The sequence below is a fragment of the Cavia porcellus genome, unplaced genomic scaffold (genome assembly GCF_034190915.1).
Source record: "Cavia porcellus strain 051 isolate PalLab524CR breed Dunkin Hartley unplaced genomic scaffold, mCavPor4.1 scaffold_9, whole genome shotgun sequence".
Classification (NCBI taxonomy): Eukaryota; Metazoa; Chordata; class Mammalia; order Rodentia; family Caviidae; genus Cavia; species Cavia porcellus.
The window spans coordinates 58,572,501-58,593,936 of NW_026947492.1; the positions used below are offsets into that span (position 1 = coordinate 58,572,501).

Consider the following 21,436-nt stretch of genomic DNA (forward strand, 5'->3'; position numbering starts at 1 on the left):
AGTCCCCTGGCTCTCTGAGTAGATGGAGTGATGTAAACATTTAGGCCCCAGGAGCTGTTCTCACTCTGCTCTTGCATGAACTTCACAGATGCAGCCGGGTGATTGATACCATGTGCTTGACAGCAGCTGGAGAGGTTGCCTGGACCTGGCCAAAAAGGAATTTTAGAGATTCTTGGTCTACAAGCAGAAGTGAAGGGAAAGGGATAGAGGAGGAGATCCTCTCCCAGATTCTCCCCTCATTTATACTCCCTCTTAGAGAGCTACCCATGCTGGCATGCAGGGGAGACAGGCAGAGATATATAAGGGTCAATGGATTCCTAAGAGGCTGAGATGCTCCAGGTCTAGCTAGGTGCTGGCGACCCAGAGAGGAGGGGATGAGTGGAAAGAGAATGGAGCAAGGGTGGAGGGTGGGGAGCTGAGATGAGGATGGGGGCAGGGGTGAATGAAAACCTAGTCTGTTGGTTTCTTCTTCTTCTTCTTTTTTTTTTTTTTTTTTTTTTGAGAGCCACAAGCTGAGATCAAAGGTGATATTTTTACAGCAACTGAAATAGAAAACCACCGGGCGCACAGTGGGAGGTGAGTGGCCCGAACACAAGCCCCTTTATGAAGCCTGTGGCCTCAGTAAGCACACTGGCCTCTGCCATGGGTGTGGGGGACAGTGTGTGGTGTCTCTTCCTAACCCCAGGTCCAGGAAAGAAACAGACATCAGCAGTGGCTCTCGGTGCCAGGGAAGGAGCACAGCAAGTGCTCGGTGCCTGACATCGCCCCTTAGACCACCCTGCCACCGTGCAGTGTCTGAGTTGTTCCAGGGCTTCTCAGTACACCCTGTTTCACCTGTGCAGAGCCCTGTGAGGGACTATTATTGTCACCCCTGATTTACTGAGTGTGCTTTAAGTCTTATAGGGAACTAGAAGCCAGTTCAGAACTACAAGCCTGGGGCTGCTGGTCTAAAATTGTTTTGCTCTTTGTAATCTCACCCACCTACTCAGGCTCCAAATCACTGCTCCTATTAGTACTGATCCCAGCTGGGCCTAGCATAATAAGACCCAGAGTCAAGTCCACTAGAGCAATGGGACTCAAAAATGTGGTCCCCAGACTAGCGGCATCAGCAGTATCCAGGACCATGCTAGACTTACCAAACCAGAAACTCTAGTAGTGGGGCCCAGCCCTCAAGACTTTAACAGACTCTCCAGGTGATTCAGATGCACTAAAGGTGAGGTTCGCCACACTGTTAACCAGTTTCCATATCTGCACTCGGCAGAAAAGAACACTTCTCTTACAAGGTTGAGCGCATTGTCATCTAACACATGTCTGGTGTGTATCCTGTGCCAGGCATCTTTTTAGCCCTTTCAGATGTTAACTCCTAATTTCACAATCCTTTGAGATATAATCTAAAACAAAAAAAAGAGAGAGAGAGAGAGATATAATCTAAGTCTCCGTCTCATAGATAAGGAAATGGAGGCACAGAGAGGTATGGGAAATTGACCAGGGTCACACAGCTAGAAAAGAACTGGGTTTTAGAATTTCAGTTCTTTACAACTGACCAATAAAAAGCCCCTAACAGTGGGTCTGGCTCCCAGAAGGTGTTCTGGGCATGGCTAAGATTGTGAAGATGAAAAAAAAAAAAGAATGTGAAGATGGCAATTAGAATCACTTCACCTGAACTTGAGATGATGACCCACATTGTGTAAATGTGAAATCTGCCTTGTCAAGATCAAGGTGTCAGTCAGCTGCAGCCACAGCCTCAGTGTCTGAAACCCCAGCACAACACAGACTTCTCCCTTCACCAATCCAGGAGACCGCAGCGTACCATTCTGGGCTGCTGAATGACCCAACTTGTTGCAGGGTAGAGTGTGGGCTCTGGCAGAGGGGGAGCTGGAACCCCAGTTTGGCCACTCTAGTTCTACATGACCTCTCTGAACCTCACATTCCTCCTCTGTGAATTGATCAATGACAGCCCTAACTCAGAAAGTTTCTGTGAGATCGGAGACAATGACATTTGTCCCAGTAAAGAATGTTCACAGCACTTGCTGTCATCAAGCAACTTGCCCCTATCTTCTCCCTTTTGGAGCTAGCTCAGTTGAAACAGCAGCTCAGGACCCAAAAAAGTTTTGAAAGAAGTTCCCAAGAACCCAAATGCATTTGTCCTCCAGCCTTCCTGTTCTGTTCCACGTCTCTCTTGCTCAAGATGTTGAAGTTAAATGCTGGCACCAGCTGCACCCAAGCCAGGAATCCAGTTACATGTAAAGAGACAGAAGTCTTCCTCTCCCCAGCCTCACGATCGAGGCTGGCCACCACAATCAGCAGGAACATCTGAGACCCAATACCACCAGACTGAGTTTGGCCTGAACAGATGAAGCTCATTAGCTGCATGGTCCTGAGGGGGTAAACCCCCTTGCCCAGAATTACCCCAGACAGAGCTGCAGAGGACATGGCAAACGAAGACCAGGTGAGGGACGGCCACATGGGGCAGAGGAAGCAGAGTTTCCAGAGTGGCCTCAGGGGAACCCGTGAGAGCAGAGGAGGTTGGGAGAAAGCCCAGGCCTGGCTGGGCTCCAGCTCAGCTTAGACTCACCAGGCGAGGTGGGAGGTTCCCCTTCAGACTCAGTTCCCCCACTGTGTGCATCATTGTGGGGGTGGAGGGAGGCAGTGAGGCACCCACTGCCTTCCAGCTCTAAGGTTTGGGGTCCCTACCTAACCTAGAATCCCAGGCCTTAAGTTATAACTCAGTGCTGAGGGAAGTGATGAATAGAGGTGGGTGGGGGAATAGTTTAGAGATGGGAAGCTGTGATTCCCCACACAGGCTGGAATGCAGAGAGGGGAGACCAGAAAGAGACACCACAGCCCAGAACAGTCAGGGTGCTCTGTCCCCATAAGTGGCAAGATGGTCATCCTGGTTAGAGGCTATGTGGGTGGGGGTGGGCCTGAGCTTTCCAAAACAAGGTATCCAGCTGAGCCGGTGGGCCAGGACTGAGGGGCTCCTTCCTTTTGGGACTTACTGTTTCATGTTGCTGTCCAGCTAGGCCATACCTAACTCTCTGAGCACTTTTTATCATCCACTTGTTTTATGCTGGGCTAGGTTTTAAGTATTTCATGCATATTAAAATTATTTAAACCTTTCACTGGGTGGCAGCCTGGAGTCTGGCCCTTACCTATTAGGTTCTGACACAGACCTTTCTCCAGGCACCTAAAGGTCGGACAGGCTGTCCCTTATCCTATCACTCAGGATGGTGCCTTTTTCCACTGCAATTATAACTGACTCCAGGCATAGTCCTCTTTTCACTGATAGGAATGACCAGTCCCATTTCTGGGCTCCCTCCTTCTGTCATGGGAGTCAGGTCTCCAGGAAGTGGTTGCTTGCAGGCCTGGAATCTGAGCACCAGGAGACCTTGCTGAAGCCTATGAGCCATCTGCACTCTTCCAGGGAGGCCCCCTCTGCGGGCTGGGCTGGGCACATCTCTCAGACAATATCCCTGACCTTCCCCACAGCACTGGAGGTGCACACAGCCAAAGTGGGCTTTTTAGAACCTTGGCTTTTCCTGGATGCCTCACTCCTCAGCTACTGCATTCTTTCTTTAGACAGGTCCCCATGGGTAGGCTGCAGAGCTGTTCCTAAGCCAGGAGCCTTTGATTTATTTCCCTCTCTTGGCATTTCTATGACCAGCCCACAGAAGAGTGGAGGCCTGCCCAAGTTCACACAGCCAGGCAGGGCCAAGACAACCCTGGGTTCCAGACTATTGCCAATTAAATAGTTTATCCCTTTTGAATGCAAAGACCTAGTTATGCAGAAAAATCAGAAAGTACAAGTGAAAGTAAAAATAAATAAATATACTATACCTTGGGTTTGTTTTTTAGAGAAACTTCCATTGCCCTTCTCATCCTTTCTCATACCTCTTCACCACCCAACAAATCTAAACCACTCTGTTACTGCCTCCAGCAATAATCAGTATCTTGCTTGCTTTTGCCAGCAGCTATTCCCCGAGGAATGGGCCTTGACAGCAGATCCTGGAAAACAGCCTTAGACCGGATTCTGGAAAGGCCTTGCATCTCTTCCGGAACAGCAGGGCTTCCTCTGGAATGGAACCATTTAAGTGCAGGATATGGTAAGATACAACCTTGGTCCCCATGAGTCTAGGTATTGCCTTCCTTCCAGCCTGGTCTGTGAATTGGGCATATGATTTTGGGCCTGTCCCTGCCCCTTTCTGAGCCTTGGTTTCATCAGCTGTAATGTGAAGATTCAGACTCGATCAAGTAGTTTTCACACAGCCAGTCTTGGGCTGTCAGCTTCTCTTGGGCAAGAATCATGTTTCCTTTGATAGAATTTACAAAGTACAGGACTCAAGCCCAAGACCAGTGCCCTCTATGGAAGTGACTGACACAGCACTGCAGCATTCTGAGTTCCTCCTTGGAAAGAATAGAGCAGAGTTGTTCCCCTATGTGTGCTCAGATCTGCCATCTGTCTCCTGAGATCTTTGGATTATAGAGTGAGGTGTTGCACCAGCTGGTTTGCTGGAGTGTGTCCCTGCCTGCCTAGAACCTGGCTCCATCCTGGCTCCAGGCTTATTGATGGAGCCACTGTCTGCCCTCCATCTTCACGGGCTCTGGAAGGAGAGTGTGTGGATGCTGGGCCCAGCCCACCTTACGGAATGTCGGAATGTCGGTAACATTGCTCAGAGGGCCTCGGCCCCATGACCTCATGGACAGCAGTTTCCGTCCTGGAGCTCACAGCTAAGGCCATTTTTAAAACTAGCACTGCCTTTTTTTCTTTCTTTTTTCTATTTTGGCTAAATCATGGCACATAAGAGCTGCTGAATTACTCCAGGAAGTAGGAAAGGCTAGTTCTGAAACTGACTGTGATGTCTAGGATCCCCAAAACAATGGCAAACACTGGGAGCCTGACCCCTGCTCCCTCATGGTTACTCTGACCCTAGTTCAAAATTCACGGAGTGGATCAAGGTTAGGGCAGAAGAACTTGCTTCAAATGCCCAGATGAGCACCCTGGACCTCCCCTTGCCATCTATAAAACAGGATTAATACCTCTTCCCATTAACGCTGCTGTTAAATGATGCAACACTAGCCATTCATTCCATCGACACCTTCAACATGCCAGGCACTGTTCCAAAAACTGGTATAGTGCTAAACACAGGAGAAAAAACTCATGCCCTGGTGGAGCTATATGATGGAAGACAGACAATGACCAGATAAAGAAGGTGTCTTTGGGGCTGGGGATTTAGCTCAGTGGCATAAGGGCCTGCCTTGTAAGCAGGCAGTCGTGAGTTTGATCCCTGGTACCGATAAAAAGGAAAAAGGCAAAAAAAAAAAAAAAAAAAAAAAAACATGTAAAAAGAAGGTGTCTTATAACAGAATACCAAAGGCCAGATACTTTGTTTTGGTTCATGATGCTAGATCCTGGGAAATTCAAGATTGGGTGGTTTCAGTTGATGAGCTTCTGGTAAAGACCTCATGCTTTATCAGTTCATGTAGTGAAGATAAAAGGGAAAATGAGCATGTGTAAAATTCATATTAAAGTGGTGCCCCCAAGATCTACTCACCTCCCAGTATGCCCCACCTTGCAAAGATCCCAGTAGTTCTAGGTCCCATTACTTTGAGGAACAAGCTTCTAGCACATGGGCAGGGCATGCTGTATCCAAACCATAGCAGGATACAGGGTGTTAAATGGTTAATGGTAGGGGCTGTGGAGGAAAACTCTCTCTGGAGGAAGGACAGAGAATACCCGCAGGGAGGAACAGCACCTGTTCACAATTTCATATGAGGTAGTCAGGTCAGGCTTCACAGAGAAAGGGCTTTGAGAGGAAGCTGAAGGAAGGGAGGAGGAGGCCATGTGGTCATTTGGGAAAAAGATATTCATAGCTGTCTTGGTTACTTATGTCTCATTGGTGGGACAAAACCCCCAACACTCAAATGAAGAAAGGAAAAGTTTATTTAACTCATTGTTTGTGGAGGTTTCAGTCCATAATCAGCTGACTCTAAGGCAGGGTGGCGTGACATTGGCATCAGGGCAATACTTCAAGGCAGCAATCAGCAAAAACAGCCAGAGCAAAAATGGGAAAGGGCAAGCCTCTTCTCCTCCATTATATTGTACACAGGCCATGCCCCCATCAAGGCCAGTGAAGCACTCACAAAATCTCCTTGACCTCTTCTTGCACAGGATGAGGATGTTTACAAAGTGTGAACCCTGGCTCCCTGCTGAGTCTCTTGGTTAAACTTCTAAGCTGCTCAAGTTGACACAGTGTATTAACTGTAACACTGACCATGGGGGACCTTGGCTATCCCACAGCTGGAAATGATGCCCTAAGTAGCTCTCCTATTCCTCAAAAGTCTTCACTACCATTCTGGGCATAGTGGGGCTCTAGAAAGTTGAGGGGTTAGTCAGAGCTGGAGGGCACATCTGCCTGGTAGGCTCTATTTAATAGGCCATTGCTAAACACCTCTTTCAGGTACAAGAGCAGGTCTGATGGTTCCCCGAGAAAGCTCAGCTTTCCTGACTGTCGCAAGCTGGGTTTTGGGACCTTGATACTAGCTGGTGATGTGACATTAGGTCAGGGACTGCCCTTCTCTAGCCCTCAGTTTTCCTGTCTTTAACAAAAGCTAAAGGGAGGGGAAAAGGGACATGACTGTTACTGGGTATGGGCTTTGTTTAGAGGGTTCTGGAATTAGCTAGTGGTGATGATTGCATAATTTTGTGAACATATTAAAGTGAATTATAATTTTAAAGCCTTATCCCCCAAAAAGGTGGTTGAGGTAGGGTGTGGTGACACACACCTATAATCCCCATGCTCAGGAGGCTGAGGTAGAGGATTGCTGGGAGTTCAAGGCTGGTCTAAACTACATAAGACCTTGTTTCTAAGAAAGTGGTTGTTTGGACAAGGTGTTCTCTAAGGGAAGACTAATGTTTACTGTGCCTGTAGTGGCCCAGGGCCTGGACTTAGCATTTGCATGGTATGTCCTTGTGATTCACAGTGATGTGCCGTGCTGCAGCCTTTCAGTCCAACCTGACGCCTGATTCAGGCCCAAAGCTGGAGTAGGCACTGGAAAGAGGCTGGGATCCAGGTCTTTCTTGCAGGGCTTTAAAGTCTGTGGAAGAATTACAAGGACTCATTGTACCTCGAGGTTATTTTCTTTAGGACCTTGTCTTAGTCACCGTCTTGTCTTGTTGCTGAGACACAATACCCGACATCCACAATTCAAAGGAGGAAATATTTATTTTGGCTCATCATTCATGTGGGTTTCAGTCCAGTCTGCTGGCTCCAAGACAGGACAGCATTGCAGATGAGACTGATAGAAGAAAAACTACTTACTTCCTAGGGACCAGGAAGTAGAGGATGAAAGAAGGAGCTGGAGAGGGAGGATAAACCCTGCCAGGCCACACCTTCAGTGATTTGCATCTTCTGCCAGACCCCAACCTCCTAACAGCCAATCAGCTATAAACCCCTGGTAATCACCTTCTTAAATGCCAGCCTATGAGAGAGCCTAAGGCTCTTGGGAGACCTCTAGCTCCTCCCTCCTCCTCTCAATCCCACTGTCCTCCTTCCCATCACTTCTTTCCTTCCATCTTCCCATCCTTCCTTCTCTCCTTATATAGGAAAGCATCGAAAAATACAGGCTAGGTATACAGCTCTGGCAGCACCCGGACCTCAGGAGTTCATTTAGTAATTTGTACTGGATGATCAGCACCAAACAGTGGATAAGTCTGACATAGCCCGCCCTTGAGGGGGAATACAGACTTTGAAACAATCACTCACACTCAGGGATGTATTCTATTGTTGGGATCAGCTTGAGTACCATGAACAAAAAGCACAGGGCATTCTGAATGGCTGACAAGGGCACTGGTCTTGCCCAAGCTGCACTTTGAGAGTGTGTAGGAACAATGAAACGGTGTGAGGTAGTGTTAGGGAAGATATTCCAGAAAATACAGAGGAGGGCCAATGAGGGTAAGGGAGGCCACTGAGGAGCAGCACTGAGGAGCCCGTGGAAGGGCTTGGGGCACATATAGGTCCCTTACATGTCTGTCTACCATTAAGTGTCCTAGTTGAATTATAGAGGCCCTGATTACACAGTGGGAAGTTTGTTCTTAGAATAAGCAGCGTGCTGGGAAGGCCCGGTCTCTGCTCCCTTGTGCTGGCGCCCAGCCTGCTGTTCTGCACCTGCAGGAGCAAGGCCTTTCCAGCCCGAGGGGCTGAGTGCTTACCTGAGCCGCTGCCCACTTCCCAGCAGACCCTGCTCCCCATATGCCAGCCTCCCCTTCTCAGGTGTCTTGAGGTGAGAGCTTTACCACCAAGTTGTAGGCCAGCTGACTCTAAGCTTCTGGTTCAGTGAGCCAGTTTCTAGCTGTCCCCACCTTTGGCCACTTCCTGAGGTCCTGCTCCGGGCTTGGCCAGGCCAGGGCCTCACATTCTTTCCACTCTTGTTTTGTTTGTTTGTATTTATTCACTTATATTTAGCCTCTGTGTGAGTCTCCCCCTCTGCTGGGCTTGTGTCTTGCTCTCTTCTCTTTTTCTTTTTCTCCAGGTAGCTGGCATTGTGAGAGGAATACATGCCCCAGGGCAGGTGGAATTGGGGTCAGACTCCAACTCTCACTGCTGGCAAATGCATCCTCCCATCTGATACAGGTTCCTGTCCTAGGAAATGCATGAGAGTCTCATAGCCCCTGTGTCTATGGAGGTAAGCTGAGATGAAGTCCACAAAATGCTCTGGCAGGTGGTAGGAATTCGAATAGTTGTTCCCTTTTGCACTTTTTCCTCACTGATCTCTGCAAGTCTTGGTCACAGTGAAGCAAGAATCATGCCCCATGCCACCACCCCAGACTAGGCCCTAACCACGGTACTCTCCAGCCTCAGGTTTGAGTGGAGCCAACAGTGTCATATGCAGCCTGTTCACAGCTAGTCCCATGGCAGGAGGCGTGCCTGGATGTCACAGCTGGCCTCTCCCAAAGCTGTGACTCAGGCACCAAAATCTTTTTGTTTTTTTTTACCAGCTAAAAAACAAGAGAGGCAGCCTCACAACACCAGCCTATGGCCCATGGACCTGTACCGTCCACATCCTACTCCCTGCCCTTTGCAGTCTTCTGATCCTTACCCCTGCCTTTGACCCTCTGGAATACCCTCTGCTCCCCACTTTCTCACAGGGGCCTCATATTGATATAGGGAAATGAAACTCTCAGCCTACTATGCCCGCGAGTTTGTGTTCTCTAAAATTGAAGAATGAATTAGGAACAAGGAAGGTTCTTTTTTTTTTTTTGTCTTTTTTTCTTTTTATCAGTACCGGGGATTAAACTCATGACTGCCTGCCAAGCAGGCGCTTATGCCACTGAGCTAAACCCCAGCCCCCAGAACAAGGAAGGTTAAGAGTAGAATATATTTATTGAGAGACAGAAGGGGTCCTAAGTGAGTTATTCAAGACTGTCTTTTCCAGGAACTTTTATAGAGTAAAACCATGGGTCCAAGGTGGGGTTGGAGGGAAGGGGGTGATACTGGGAACTCACAAGGCGGGAGGGACAGAACTACAGTTAGCCAATAAGATTAATAGTTCAGGTAAAATTGATTACATTAGGGACAAATGGGAGAGCAAGTCATGTAGGAAGCAGGCATTCTTGGAGCTGTGACCTTTCCCCTGGGGGGGGGGGAGGATGGAATAGTGACTCTTGGGTGATAGGGAGCTAATTAGAATATCAGTCTTTAGGATATGGATGCATTTGTTTGATCCTTTGTGTTGAGGCCTGGCCCACAGCAGGAGGTGTCTGTCTCCCCCACAGTTCTAAGGTATCTGCACTGGCTCCTTTGAGGACCTAGCCCTGTCTTACTGCATATAATATTTCTAACTAACCAGCTATGGGGCTTAGACATGACCAAGGAGGAAACAAGATTAGTATGGGATTGATATTTGTTATGACAATGTATACAGTGTGATTTATTGTGCTATTTCTTAAAAGGCAAGATGAAACAGTTTATTGGTGTTATGCAGGATCTGGCATGGAAACACAGCTCTGCAGGGCCTCAGCCTTGTTCTTCCTAAGACAGCACCTCTCATGTGCTGTCTTAACTTACTTTTTGGCTGTCATTTAATGGACAAGTGTGTAAAGAAACTCATACATTTATGATCAATAGATTTTTTTCTTAGAGTATCAAAATAATTTAATAGAGAAAGAGCCCAATAAATGACATTGGAGCAGCTGCATCTCTATATGCCAACAGGTAAAGTTGTACCCCTACCTCATACAACATGAACAAAATTAACTCAAAATAGATCAAAAACTTGAATGTAACAGCTACAACTAGAAAATTCTTAGAAGAGAATATCAGTGTAAATTTTCATGTCCTTCAATTAGCCAGAGTTTTTTATATGACGTTCAAAGTACACAACAAAATACAAAAATTTGAGAAATTGAACATTAAAAACTTTGTACTTCAAAGAACAGTATTAAGAAAGTGAAAAGACAGTCCACCAAGTGGAAGAAAATATTTTCAAGTCAAGTATCTAGTAAGTGTCTCATATCCTAGTATTTAGCATACCTAAAGAGCTCTAACAACTCAATAAGAAAAGGACAAATAACCCAACTTTTGAAAATGGATTAAAGTTAGGGCTGGGGATTTAGCTCAGCAGCATAATGCACAGTCGTGAGTTCAATCCCCAGTACCGACAAAAAAAAAAAAAAAAGGATAAAAGTTTTGAATGGACATTTTCCCCAAAAAAGATATACATATGGCTAATAATCTTATGAAAAGACATTTGCTGGGTGTGGTGGCACACATCTGTAATCCTGGAATTAAGGGGCTAAGGTAGGAGGATCACTACAAAGTGCTGCCTGGGCTATATAAGGGACCCTGTCTCAAAAAACAGAACAAAACAGAACAAGACATTCAACCTCATTAGTCCATTGGGGAAATGCAATCATCCACAAAGAGATACCACTTCTTAGTGGGAAGACTATAATAATAATATTTTTTAAACAGAAAAAACATTGTCAGAAACATGGACAAGTTGGAACCCTCAAACATTGCTGGTAGAAATGTAAAATATTACAGCCACTATGGAAAACAACTTGGCAGTTCCCTAAAAGTCGTACAGTTACCATTTGGTTCAGCAATTCCATTTTTAGGTACATACACCAGAGAATGGAAAACACGTATCTCATACAAATGCTTGCACATGAATGTCCATAACAGCATTATCTGTAATAGCCAAAAAAGTGGATGCAACCCAAATCTTCACCCACCTGATAAATGGATAAACAAAATGTTGTATATCTATACAATGGACTATTATCCAGTCATAAAAATAAAGGAGGTGTTGCTATATATTTCAACGCAGATAGACCTGAAAATGAACTTGAAATGCCCAGAACAGAAAAATCCACAGAAACTTAAGAAGAGGAGAGAGATCAGCAGTTTCTAGGGGTTAGAGTGGTGGGTGGAATGAGTGCCTACTGATGGGTGGGGATTTTGAAGGGTGATAGATGGAAATGTTCTGTAGTTAATGATTGTACAACTTCATATCTTTTTTTTTTTTTTTAGAAAGCAGCTGGATAGATCTAGAGATCTTAGTGATCACCCAGCCCAGCACCTACCCCTCTACTTCTTGGGGGAGGCCCGGGAGGGGAAGGATCATACACCAAGTTTTGGATGGAGCAGGCACTAGATCTAGATCGCAGCCTGTTCCCACCTCCTCCCTCTGCCCTGATCCTTAGGTCGTAGAGGGCAGGCACTTTTATTAATCTTCTACTCTACTCGGGTAACAAAGCACAGGACTAAGCCCATGGCAGAGGCCATAATCAGGCTACAGCATTGAGAGAGAGCAGAGACCCCCTGTGGTAAACCCCAGGAAACAGGCCCTGGTCACTGGGGAGTGCAAATGACCACTGCCATTGCCACTTGTTTCTTCTCTCCCATCTTCATCTTCCTTCTCTTGTATTGCTCATGTGACACAGAGAACTGGACTTGAAGCTTGGGGCGGGGTGGGGGACCCTCACCTTTAAAGCCTGCATTCCAAAGGGGGCTGCTGCCTTCCAGACCTCATTTATGGTTGGGTTTATGTTCCTCCTGGGCCAGTTGTATAGCTAAGAAGATGGAATTCTCTAGAAGGCCAGGCCCACTGTGGGTACTCTGTGACGGGTAGCCCCACCAGACTCAGAGAGTAGGGGTAGAATGGAATGGTGCTTTACTGTCAGAGGGAGTGGGGCTGAGCAGGCACGAGCACAGTGGCCCCCTTCCGCAGGGACTCACTCGGGACACTGTACTGTGGTGTGGGATGAGTCTCCAGCTGGGAAAAGAGGCAGACATGGTGTTTAAATGCAGAGGCCTGCGCTCTGAGAGCCAGCTTGTTTGCTCTTTTGCATGCAGGTGAGCAAATGACCCCCAGAGCCTTAGTTTCCTAGGCTGCAAAGTGAAAACAGCAACTCCCAGTCACTAGAGTTGTAGGTATTCGAGGTAAGGAAATAAAATGAGAGCCGAAAGCTTGGCAGTACCAGGGGTTGTGATAAGGGTGGTTATTTCACTATAGAGGCTTTGGCAGGTAGTCTCAGGTCAGAACAGGGGATTCTGAGAAAATGTTCAGACAATGAGGGCTTTCAAAGTCTGGATTGTTGCCACAGAGTGAGGGGGTGACAGTGGAAGGGACCACTCCCCCCAGGTTAAGGATTATATAAGATGTCATATCTGTGGGCCTGAGAAGGGGCTTGACTCATAGAGGTCCTGGACTCAGGGTTGGACCAGCCCTCCCCCAGTCTACTGGGTGACTTTGGCCTGGTAACTGCCCCTTCTGAGCTCAGAGTCCCCTGATCAGTGAGAGCCATTGTTAGTGCTGGTTTAGGGGTCCTGCTCACTGAAGGCTGCTGTAAGGAACAGCCAGCCACACCTCTTGAGGTGGCCTATACTCCCTGTTCTGTTGAGAGATCGAGCAGCCCTCACTGCAGAGCTGAGCATCTGTTCTTTGCCAGGTCCTGTGCAGCAATGCAGGGACTCATGGAGGAGTTGACTCAGCCCTGTCTTCAAGGTGCCTGCAGCACAAATAGATATCTTTGTCTGGAGTCCTTCAGGCTCTGGTTCCTTATGTCCTCTGAGGCAAGTCATCACTTCCCCCAGGAGCTCTGAGGAGCCCCATGCCCGCGTCCCTAACAGACAGGGTTAAATGTGAGGGCAACGGGAAGGTAGGCCCACAGCCCCAAAGACATGAAGGAGCAACCCTACCCCCACACCTCAGCGAATCTAGTGACATCATCCCCAACCCTCTCCGGTTTCCTCAGCAACTGGGGTGCTGGCTGAGGCTCCCCAGGGGCCCAGACCGTCTGGATTTCCTTGCACATAACTCTGCCTCATCCACATTTTCACAATTAAATTGTCAGTTTGGGTTAAGTGTTGTCTGCTGATGGCTGTCAACCTCCCTCTGGCTTCCCTCACTCTTCACCCCAGTAGATGAGAACATTGTGCCCCATTTCTCAGTGCTGTGGGCCAAGGCTAGGCATCAGAGTGGGGTGGGAGGAGGAGTTGGGGGCCCAGCACTGCCATAAACCGCTGTGTGGTCTTGGGCAAGTTGATTCCCCTCTCTGGGCCTAGGTCTCTCCATCTTCAGAATAGGGCTAATCATGTCTGCTCAGCCCTCTTTCCTCCCAGGTTCGCAGGAAAGCATAACTGGAAGGGCTTAGCAACCATGAGGCTCAGCTCCAAGCCCTGAGTGGCAAAGAAAATGAGCAGACAGACCCCAAAAGGGACCTCTCAATCTCACCCACCAGATAGATGGATGTCTCTTCTGGCACTCTGGCTGCCAATCTGGCCCAGGTCTTCTATAGCCCCCCCCCCCCCCCCCCCCCCCCGCCCACAGTTGGTTGTAAATCTAAAAGTTCTCTTCCCAAGACTGTAATCCTAGCACTTGGAAGGCTGAAGCAGGAGAATTTCTAGGAATTGGGGGCCAGCCCAGGCTATAAATTGAATTCAAGGCCAACCTGAACTGCATAATGAGACCCTGTCTCAAAAAAGCAAAAAACAGAACCAAAAAGAATGCTCTTCCTAACAGGGCCCCAAGTACAGGATAGAGGCACTAGGCCATCAATGAGGGCCTGCTTCCCAGGACCAGCGTGCCCTGCTCCCTCCCCACCTGGAGCTCAAGACTTCCCACCTGCTGCCTGCTTTTCCCCTCAGGCCCCCTCTCCCCTCCCTTTCCAACTCACCCCAGCCTGGGGCCCAGCCTACCCCAGCTCTCCCTGCACCAGACCATCCCACATCTGCCCCACCCCCAAACCCCAGCCTGAGGCCCTTTCTAACAGTGTCCTCCTCCCTTCCCTTTCCCTTCTAGCCCTCTTCCCTCTAGCAGCCCCACTCCTCTGCTCCTCCTCGCTTGCTCGCTTACCCTTTACTGACACCACACTTCTCTCCCTTGTCTCTGCCCCCACCCTGTTCCCCCTGCCGGCAACCCCTCCCCCAGCCCGGCCACCTGATGATTCCTCTCCCACCTGCACATTATTTATATAGACGTGAACACTAAGCACAGATGAGCTTTCCATCTGGAATGGTTTATGTACCTGGCAGGAGAGAAACTAACCTTTATCAAGAGGACAGCCCACATCCCCACCATTCCACATACATCATCTCCTCCTTGTCAGGCCCCACTGCAACCCTAGGCAGCAAATTTACCTCTCCTATTTGGCCGGTGAGGAAACTGAGGCTCAGAGACAGAAAGGTATTCCATATAGAGTTTAGTTGGGGGCTGAATCCCGAAACGTGAGTGCAGAGCCCAGGCTGATTTTAGGGTCTGGTTGATACACTTGGCTGGAGGCTGTGCCACGGCCAGGCACAGGTATGTGAAAACACTTACTGTTAAGCTGGGCTTTGCTGTTTTGCAAATGCCTCAGATCACTGATGCAATCAGATCTGTCCCATACAAGAGGGGACCCAAGGAGAAAGTCAGGAACTCTGGGGAGTCAGAGGTCTTTGCTCTACTGGAACCAGGATCTTCTTGCAGACAGAACCATCCTGTAACAGATAGTTCTGGAGAGAGAGAGCTCCCACCCACCCGTGGGGGTATGCAAGCTGAGGGCTGAGTGAGGAGCAGTCACTGGTCCACTTGGTCTGTGGGAGGGAGCAACAGTGTTCCTGTGGCTCTGCTGTGGCACTGGGCATAGGACAGTGCATGGGGCAGAGCCACCATGGGCCTGTGCTGCTCCCAGATCACTAGAGCCATTCAGGACACTGAGGGCCAAAACCTCACGGATGTGTTCAGGGGTGGCACATCTCTCAGTGCTAAGCTGGGGCATGACATTAGACAGATAATTGGTTTTTCATTTGTTTTTCTCTTATTTTAAATTTGTTGGTACAATTTTGGGGTACATAATGATCACACTCATTATAGGGAATTTGTGACTGTACCTGATGTATCTTGATTCCTTTTTTTCCCATTTCCCTACCCTCACTTTAACGCCCCCTTCCCCATTCATGAAGCTCTGTTCTCATTTTAAACTTCTTTCTCTTCTTTTCTTTCCCTTCCTTTTCCTCTTCCCCTCCCTTTTGAACAGTTTCTTCCTGTTTCAAAATAGCTATTGTACATTTTGGTTCTTACTTATACTTTCAGTTTCTCCTTCCAGAGAGATAATGTGATACTCATATTGTGCCAAATTTGTTTCACTTTTTTTTGTTTGTTTTGTACCAGGAACTGAACTCAAGACCTTGTACTTGCCAGGCAGGTGTTTGTGCCATGAGCTATATCCCTGGCCCTTTTTCACTTATGATATGGCCTCAAGGTCCATCTGTTTAGCTAGAAATGTCTCAAGCTTATCCTTCTTTATAACCTAGAAATACTCCATTACATTAAAAAACATATTTTTTATCCATTCCTCAGTTGATGGGCATTTGACTTTTCTCCAATATTTAGTTATTACCAACTGTGCTGCTATAAACATGGGCATGCATGTATCACTGTGGTATGATGCTTTTAATTTTTCTGGAAAGATACCCAGACAGGCAATAGCTGGGTCAAATGGAATCTATAATCCTAGGTTTTGAGGAATCTCCACATTGAATTCCTCCTTGGTTGTACCAGATTACACTCCCACTGACAGTGGAGCAGTGCTTCCTTTTCCCCACAGCCCTGCCAGAAATGACATTGGACAAATAATTGCATATTTTTAGCTTTTTCACTCTTTGAGCTTCATGTCTTTGTTGCTAGCTAACAAACCATGTCTAGATTCCTGGCTTGAAACAATGACTCTCTGGCTTCTGTGGGCTACCTGGGGTGCTCAGCTGACCATGCTGAGATCAATCATGCCACTGCATTTGGTGGGTCAACCAGGGCCAGGCCATTTGGGACAGCAGGGCCTGTCTCTGCACAGGCCTCTGACTACTCAAGGTCCTGCCTGGGCACCTGGCATTGCAGCCATCTGGGTGAGAGAGAAACAGCTAGGCCTTAAGGCCTGGGCTGCAGGACACACAGCACCACTCACTTCCTGCCTACCCACGGGACAAGTAAGCCAGAAGCCAGCCAGGGTAAAGGGTGGTAAAGTTTGTTTCTACCACATTCCAGAGAGGTCTGTATGTTTGGGGATGGGAGGAATTGGTGCTGTTAAGAAGCTGCTTTGAGCATGGTGTGGTGGCTCATGCCTGTAATCCCAGGACTACTTGGAAGGCTGAGGCAGGAGGATGGTTGGGAGTTCCAGAGTTCGAGCTCACCCAAAGTGAGCTCAAGGCCAGACTGAACTGCAGAGAGACCCTCTCTGAAAAAGACCCACACAAAAACAAAGCTGCTTCACTGACCTTCCCAGGAGAATTCAAAACCAGTGACAAGTATCTGTGAGGCTTCTGGGCTGGGTACGAGAATGGATTTCTGTGTGCTCTGCGCCTCCCACAGAGGGATGCCTGGCAAAGTGCTCCCTTCCCTCAGCCTTGGTGTCTCTGTGTGTACAGTGAAGGCACTGGGTATAGTGGGCCTCTGGCCCCCTGTGAGGGGAGGGGATGAGACTCCCTCCTCTGCCCCCAGCTGTCTGCAGAGACAATGAATTGTGTTTAAACTAGGCAGGGGGAAGCCTGAGTGTAGAAGAAACTGCCATCTTGAGACATGTCCCAGGGCCCACTGTTCCTTATTGCACCTCTTCTGGTTATAAGTGCTGCCCCCAGGCCATCCCCAGGGCCCCTCCTCATGGCAATGACAGCTGTCACTCAAAGGGCACATGCATAATTCATGCAATCAGCCCCTTCCCAGGGACTGACAGAAGGAGGAGGCACAAGGTCTCTTCCTAGCTGGAGTTGAAGGTGGCCTTCTCCCAGGGAAGAGAAATGAGGTGCAGGCATGCTCAGAGAGCAGAGACGAAATAGAAGCAAGTTTTAGCCACACAGTCCTTGGAGGCCCAGGTAAGCCCAGCTCTTCCTCAGTCACTCTGCATGCCACTCTGATGTCTCTTAAGGCAGCCTAGCTGGTCTGTGTCTCTTGGGTTTAAGCTGGTTGGGGCTGGGTTTCTCTCCTAGAGCTAAAAGAGGCCTGAGAAACACAAACATTGTCTCCTGAGCAGCCACTAGCACGATGAAACAATCGACAGTTGAAAGCAGCCTTTCACAAGTGACGCCCTCACAGACACAATGGGTGGTGTTTGGCTATGTGCACCCAGGAAAGAAACCTCTCTACTGGCCCTGGCCCCCAGGCTGCTCCCTGGGTACTGTAGAATAACAATACCTCCCGTGAGGTCTTTAGGAGGAGGAGGTGGAGGAGGTGGAGACAATGCCCACAGGCCCAGGTGTGCGGCTGGGCTCACTCCAGAGGTGCAGGGTCTTACATAAACTCTCCTTCAGGCCTGGCTGAGTACCACCTGTCCCCCAACAGGCACAGGTCCTGAGAGCACATGGGGCTGCTTTCCTGTCATGCAATCCCCCAGTACCTTCAAGAAGCAGCAGGTTTGTGCAAAAGATATCAGAGATAACAGCAGCTGAGCCACTGAATCCAAGAGCCAAGCTAGGTGCTGTGCTGCCCTTTGATCTTGTGATCCCCAACTTGGAAGATCTGGCCTTCAAGGCATGGAACCCCCAGGGCAGGAGACAGCCAGGCAGGGCTGCTCTGCACAGACCTCTGCTCATCTGGCCTCTCACACAGGCCTTTCTCAAAGCAGCTAGATTGGAAACTACATCCTTTGGTCTTTCTGTGTCCACCTGTGAACACGATGGTGAGATTTCTGCCATGGCAATCTGGGACCAAGATCAGGTCCCGTGGCTGGGATCAGGAAAAGGAGAGCATTTGTGAGCTTCCTGCCTTCACATCCACGGCTTGTTCTATCAGTCTGGAGACTAAGACTTGGATTCTTGAGGTAAAAAAAAAAAAAAAGCCCTTGGGGCGGGGTTCCTAGTTCAATTTCTCACCTACAGGTGGTGACTGGGGTTTGGAGAGAACAAATTATAACTCTTGCACAGAGCCAGCCAGTGGGAGTGCTCGTCACTGTAGGCCAGCTCTTCTCATCCCCATCCAGGGCCCCTGGAAATAGCCCACCTGCCCTCTACCCTCTCCACCAAGGCTTTGACCCCCAGGGAAGGAAGCTGAGGTGAGTTCTGGGGTCAGCAGAAGTCCACATGGTGAGCGGAACTGCAGCTACCCTCACCCCTGTGTCCTTTCAGCCTCTGAGCCTTCCGGGGCAGGGCATCAGAAGGTGACGCTGGAAATACGTGTGCCCCTGGCCAATGGCAGTAAGGTGGGGGCTGCAACCGTGGCTAGCAGGAAACCCTCAGTGCTACTCACAATCAGATAACTAGATTACTGGCTTAGGAGAGGGAAATATATTCACTCCCACAGCAGAAACCGCTGAAGTGTGCCTGCCCTGCCCTGCCCTACCCTGAGCCTGCAGCATGGGCTTGCCATACAGTGTCCCTACAATAAGCCTGGGCACAGGGAAGGAGAATGAAAAGAGAAGGGGGAATGTCAGGGCATTCTAAAGCTGAAATTAAATCCTTCCATCAAGCATCACAGGGAATCTGCTGCTATAACCAAGCAGCTGGGAATAAGGTAGGCAAACCCTTGCTTTGGGGGCGCCCTTGACCTTCAGTCCAAGCTGGAAGTCCTTGTAATACCTCCCCTCCCCAGCAAGGTTTCTAGCTGTAGCTGAGGCCAGGTCTTCATCCAAAGGATGGAGCTGGGTAGTTGGGGGGGGGGTCAAGGTTGGGTTTCAGGAGACTTGGAACTGTTCTCCTGGCCTCCCTCAATTCTCATGAGACAATGGGAAGTCAACACGTCCTCTTCCGACCTGTTCACTGCAGACCACATCTATACTGAACTCTGAGCTGAGAGATCTGAAAGGGCCTCCTTTTGAACCTCAGCCTTCACGTCTATGAAATAGGGACCCTAATCTTGATTTTGTAAGATTGTATTACTCTCATCTTATGGGAAAGAAAACATATTATTCTCATCGTATGGGGAGGAAAACTCTTGGAAAAGTTCAAGATCACACACAGGTACAAATAAAATTGGACAAAATTTATAATGGAACCCAAAATCTGTATTGTGATTCCAGATTGATTTGGTACTGCTCCAGCTGAGACAAGAGTTAGTGTTTGGAGACTACTGAACTAGCTTCTCATATGAGCAGAAGGAACGCATCCTAATCAGACAGAGGCCACCTTGAATGGCTCTGGTGGAGCCATTATGAGGCCACCATCATGCTGATGGTGGAGCACAAGAAACAGGGTGACCTCTGAATTCCTGGAGGACCTTGTCCCTTAGTTGGAACAACCTTGCTCTCCTCTCACTTTCCATTGCTTCTATAGTCTGATACCAGTATTCTAGGCTAGGAGACAGGGATGTCCCAGGGCGTGTTCACAGGGACAGTGCTGTGACTGTGTGCAGGATTATATATACAGTTAGTGCTGCAGGCTTGGGGACTGTGTGTGTTCTCACCATACATGCAAACTTGTTTGTGCATGAATTGATTGGAAGCAGCCTGTGTATTCAGCCTCATCCTAATGAATGTGTAGGGCCATGTCACAGCTTTGTGCTACTGAGTGTATATGATGTGTCCAAGGATCTCCTGGGCATTGTGTCTATGACCATTAGTGGTGATGTGTTCCAGCTTTATACCCAAAGGGCACTGGCTGTCCATGTGTGATGGTACTTGTGGGGCTGTAAGGCTGATGTAAACATTGTGTGTTTAGGTGAAGGTACCTGTAAGCACGTTAGAGGGGGAGCCTGTGAGTGCCCCTTCATTTGCATCTGCACACAATAGGGGAAAATATCTGGCACTTTTTGGGACCCTAAGTTTTCATTTTCTTTCTGCTAATGAGCTAGATTTTTTTTTTTTTTTTTTTTTTTTTTATGTACCAGGAGTGGAACTCAGGCCCTCGAACTTGCCAGGCAGGTGCTTGTGCTGCTGAGCTAAATCCCCAGCCCAATGAGTTAGATTATGCACAAGAACCTTCTGATATTGGAAGTTTCTAGAAGAAGATAGAAGCTTATGAAACCATAGCACTTGGTGGACTGTGAAAAGTACGGGGCACTCCACTTCGGATTTACTGCAGGTCTGGTTGGGGCAAGGGGTGGTCCAGCCCCAAACTGGGCTACACTTCTGTGGTTCCCTTTATGTTCTAAAGACTCCCCAACAGTCACACCAAGGAATCACCAGCCAAGCTTGATGCCTAAGGTTTACAGGGCCTCCCTTCGATGCTGAGAGGATGGGCTCCTTGATCTGACTCTAGAACTGGAACCAGAGGCCAAGAGACATAGCGCCACGAAGGACCTGGACAGCATGGTCAGTCTCATGACCCCTGGCACCTGTAAGAAGCAAGTTCAGAGACAAACTCCTAGAGATGCGGGGGCCCCAAACTGAGATCCAAGTTCGACTTCCCTCTGACAGGATGAGATTCCTCGCCTAGAGGACTCCCAGATGGGCCTTACGTGGGTCCTGCGCGCCTGTGGCACTCAGGAGGTATGCAAGCAGGCGCGCTCAGTAAACACCGGCTGTGGCGAGCTAGTCTGCCTCTGAACCTCAACAGGGTGTGAAGTCGTCTGGAGAGGCTGACGGGCGCCGTGGGTGTGAGGCGCCCGCAAGGACTCTCCCTCCACCCGCTGTGCGCCCGGAGCCACCCGGTGGGGTTTCGGCACGCCGACGTGGGCGGATCAAAGCGGCTGCCCGCGCCTTATAAAGCAGATGGGGCGGCATGCGCCGCAGAGCGCGCGGAGAAGGGGGAGAGCCGCAGTGAGCCGGCAAGCGCAGGCCCAGGGCGAGCAGAGCGCAGCGGAAAGCAGCCCAAGTGCGCAACACCCGAACCTGCCTCTGTGTGCCAGACGCCCGGCGTCCTTCTCCTGCCGCTTCGACCAGAGGGCGCCCTCGCCACCGTTAGCCCAAGTGCGCTCAGGCGTGCTGAGGACCGCGCTTTCCGCTCCTGGGACTGACCGGGGCAAGCGGGGCACGCAGGGCACGACCGGAGAGCACTCCGAGAGGTGAGCAATAGTAGCGACCAGACAGACT

General features: G+C 49.0%; 1 protein-coding gene across 6 annotated transcripts in view; it reads left to right on the forward strand.

Moving 5' to 3' along the window:
- The window catches only part of Wnt11 (Wnt family member 11), a 42,411-nt gene that overhangs the window by 1,809 nt on the left and 19,166 nt on the right, over positions 1-21,436 (forward strand). Inside the window, exons 2-4 of one of the 6 annotated variants that reach the window (XM_063256470.1) lie at positions 504-576; positions 2,154-2,449; positions 3,972-4,103. In XM_063256470.1, coding sequence (XP_063112540.1) covers positions 4,101-4,103 — 3 coding nt within the window. In that variant the 5' untranslated portion in view covers positions 504-576; positions 2,154-2,449; positions 3,972-4,100. Of the gene's footprint in view, positions 1-503; positions 577-2,153; positions 2,450-3,968; positions 4,104-20,332; positions 21,409-21,436 lie in introns of those variants that run through there. The other 5 variants (XM_063256472.1, XM_063256471.1, XM_063256473.1 and 2 more) reach the window with 5 other exon arrangements.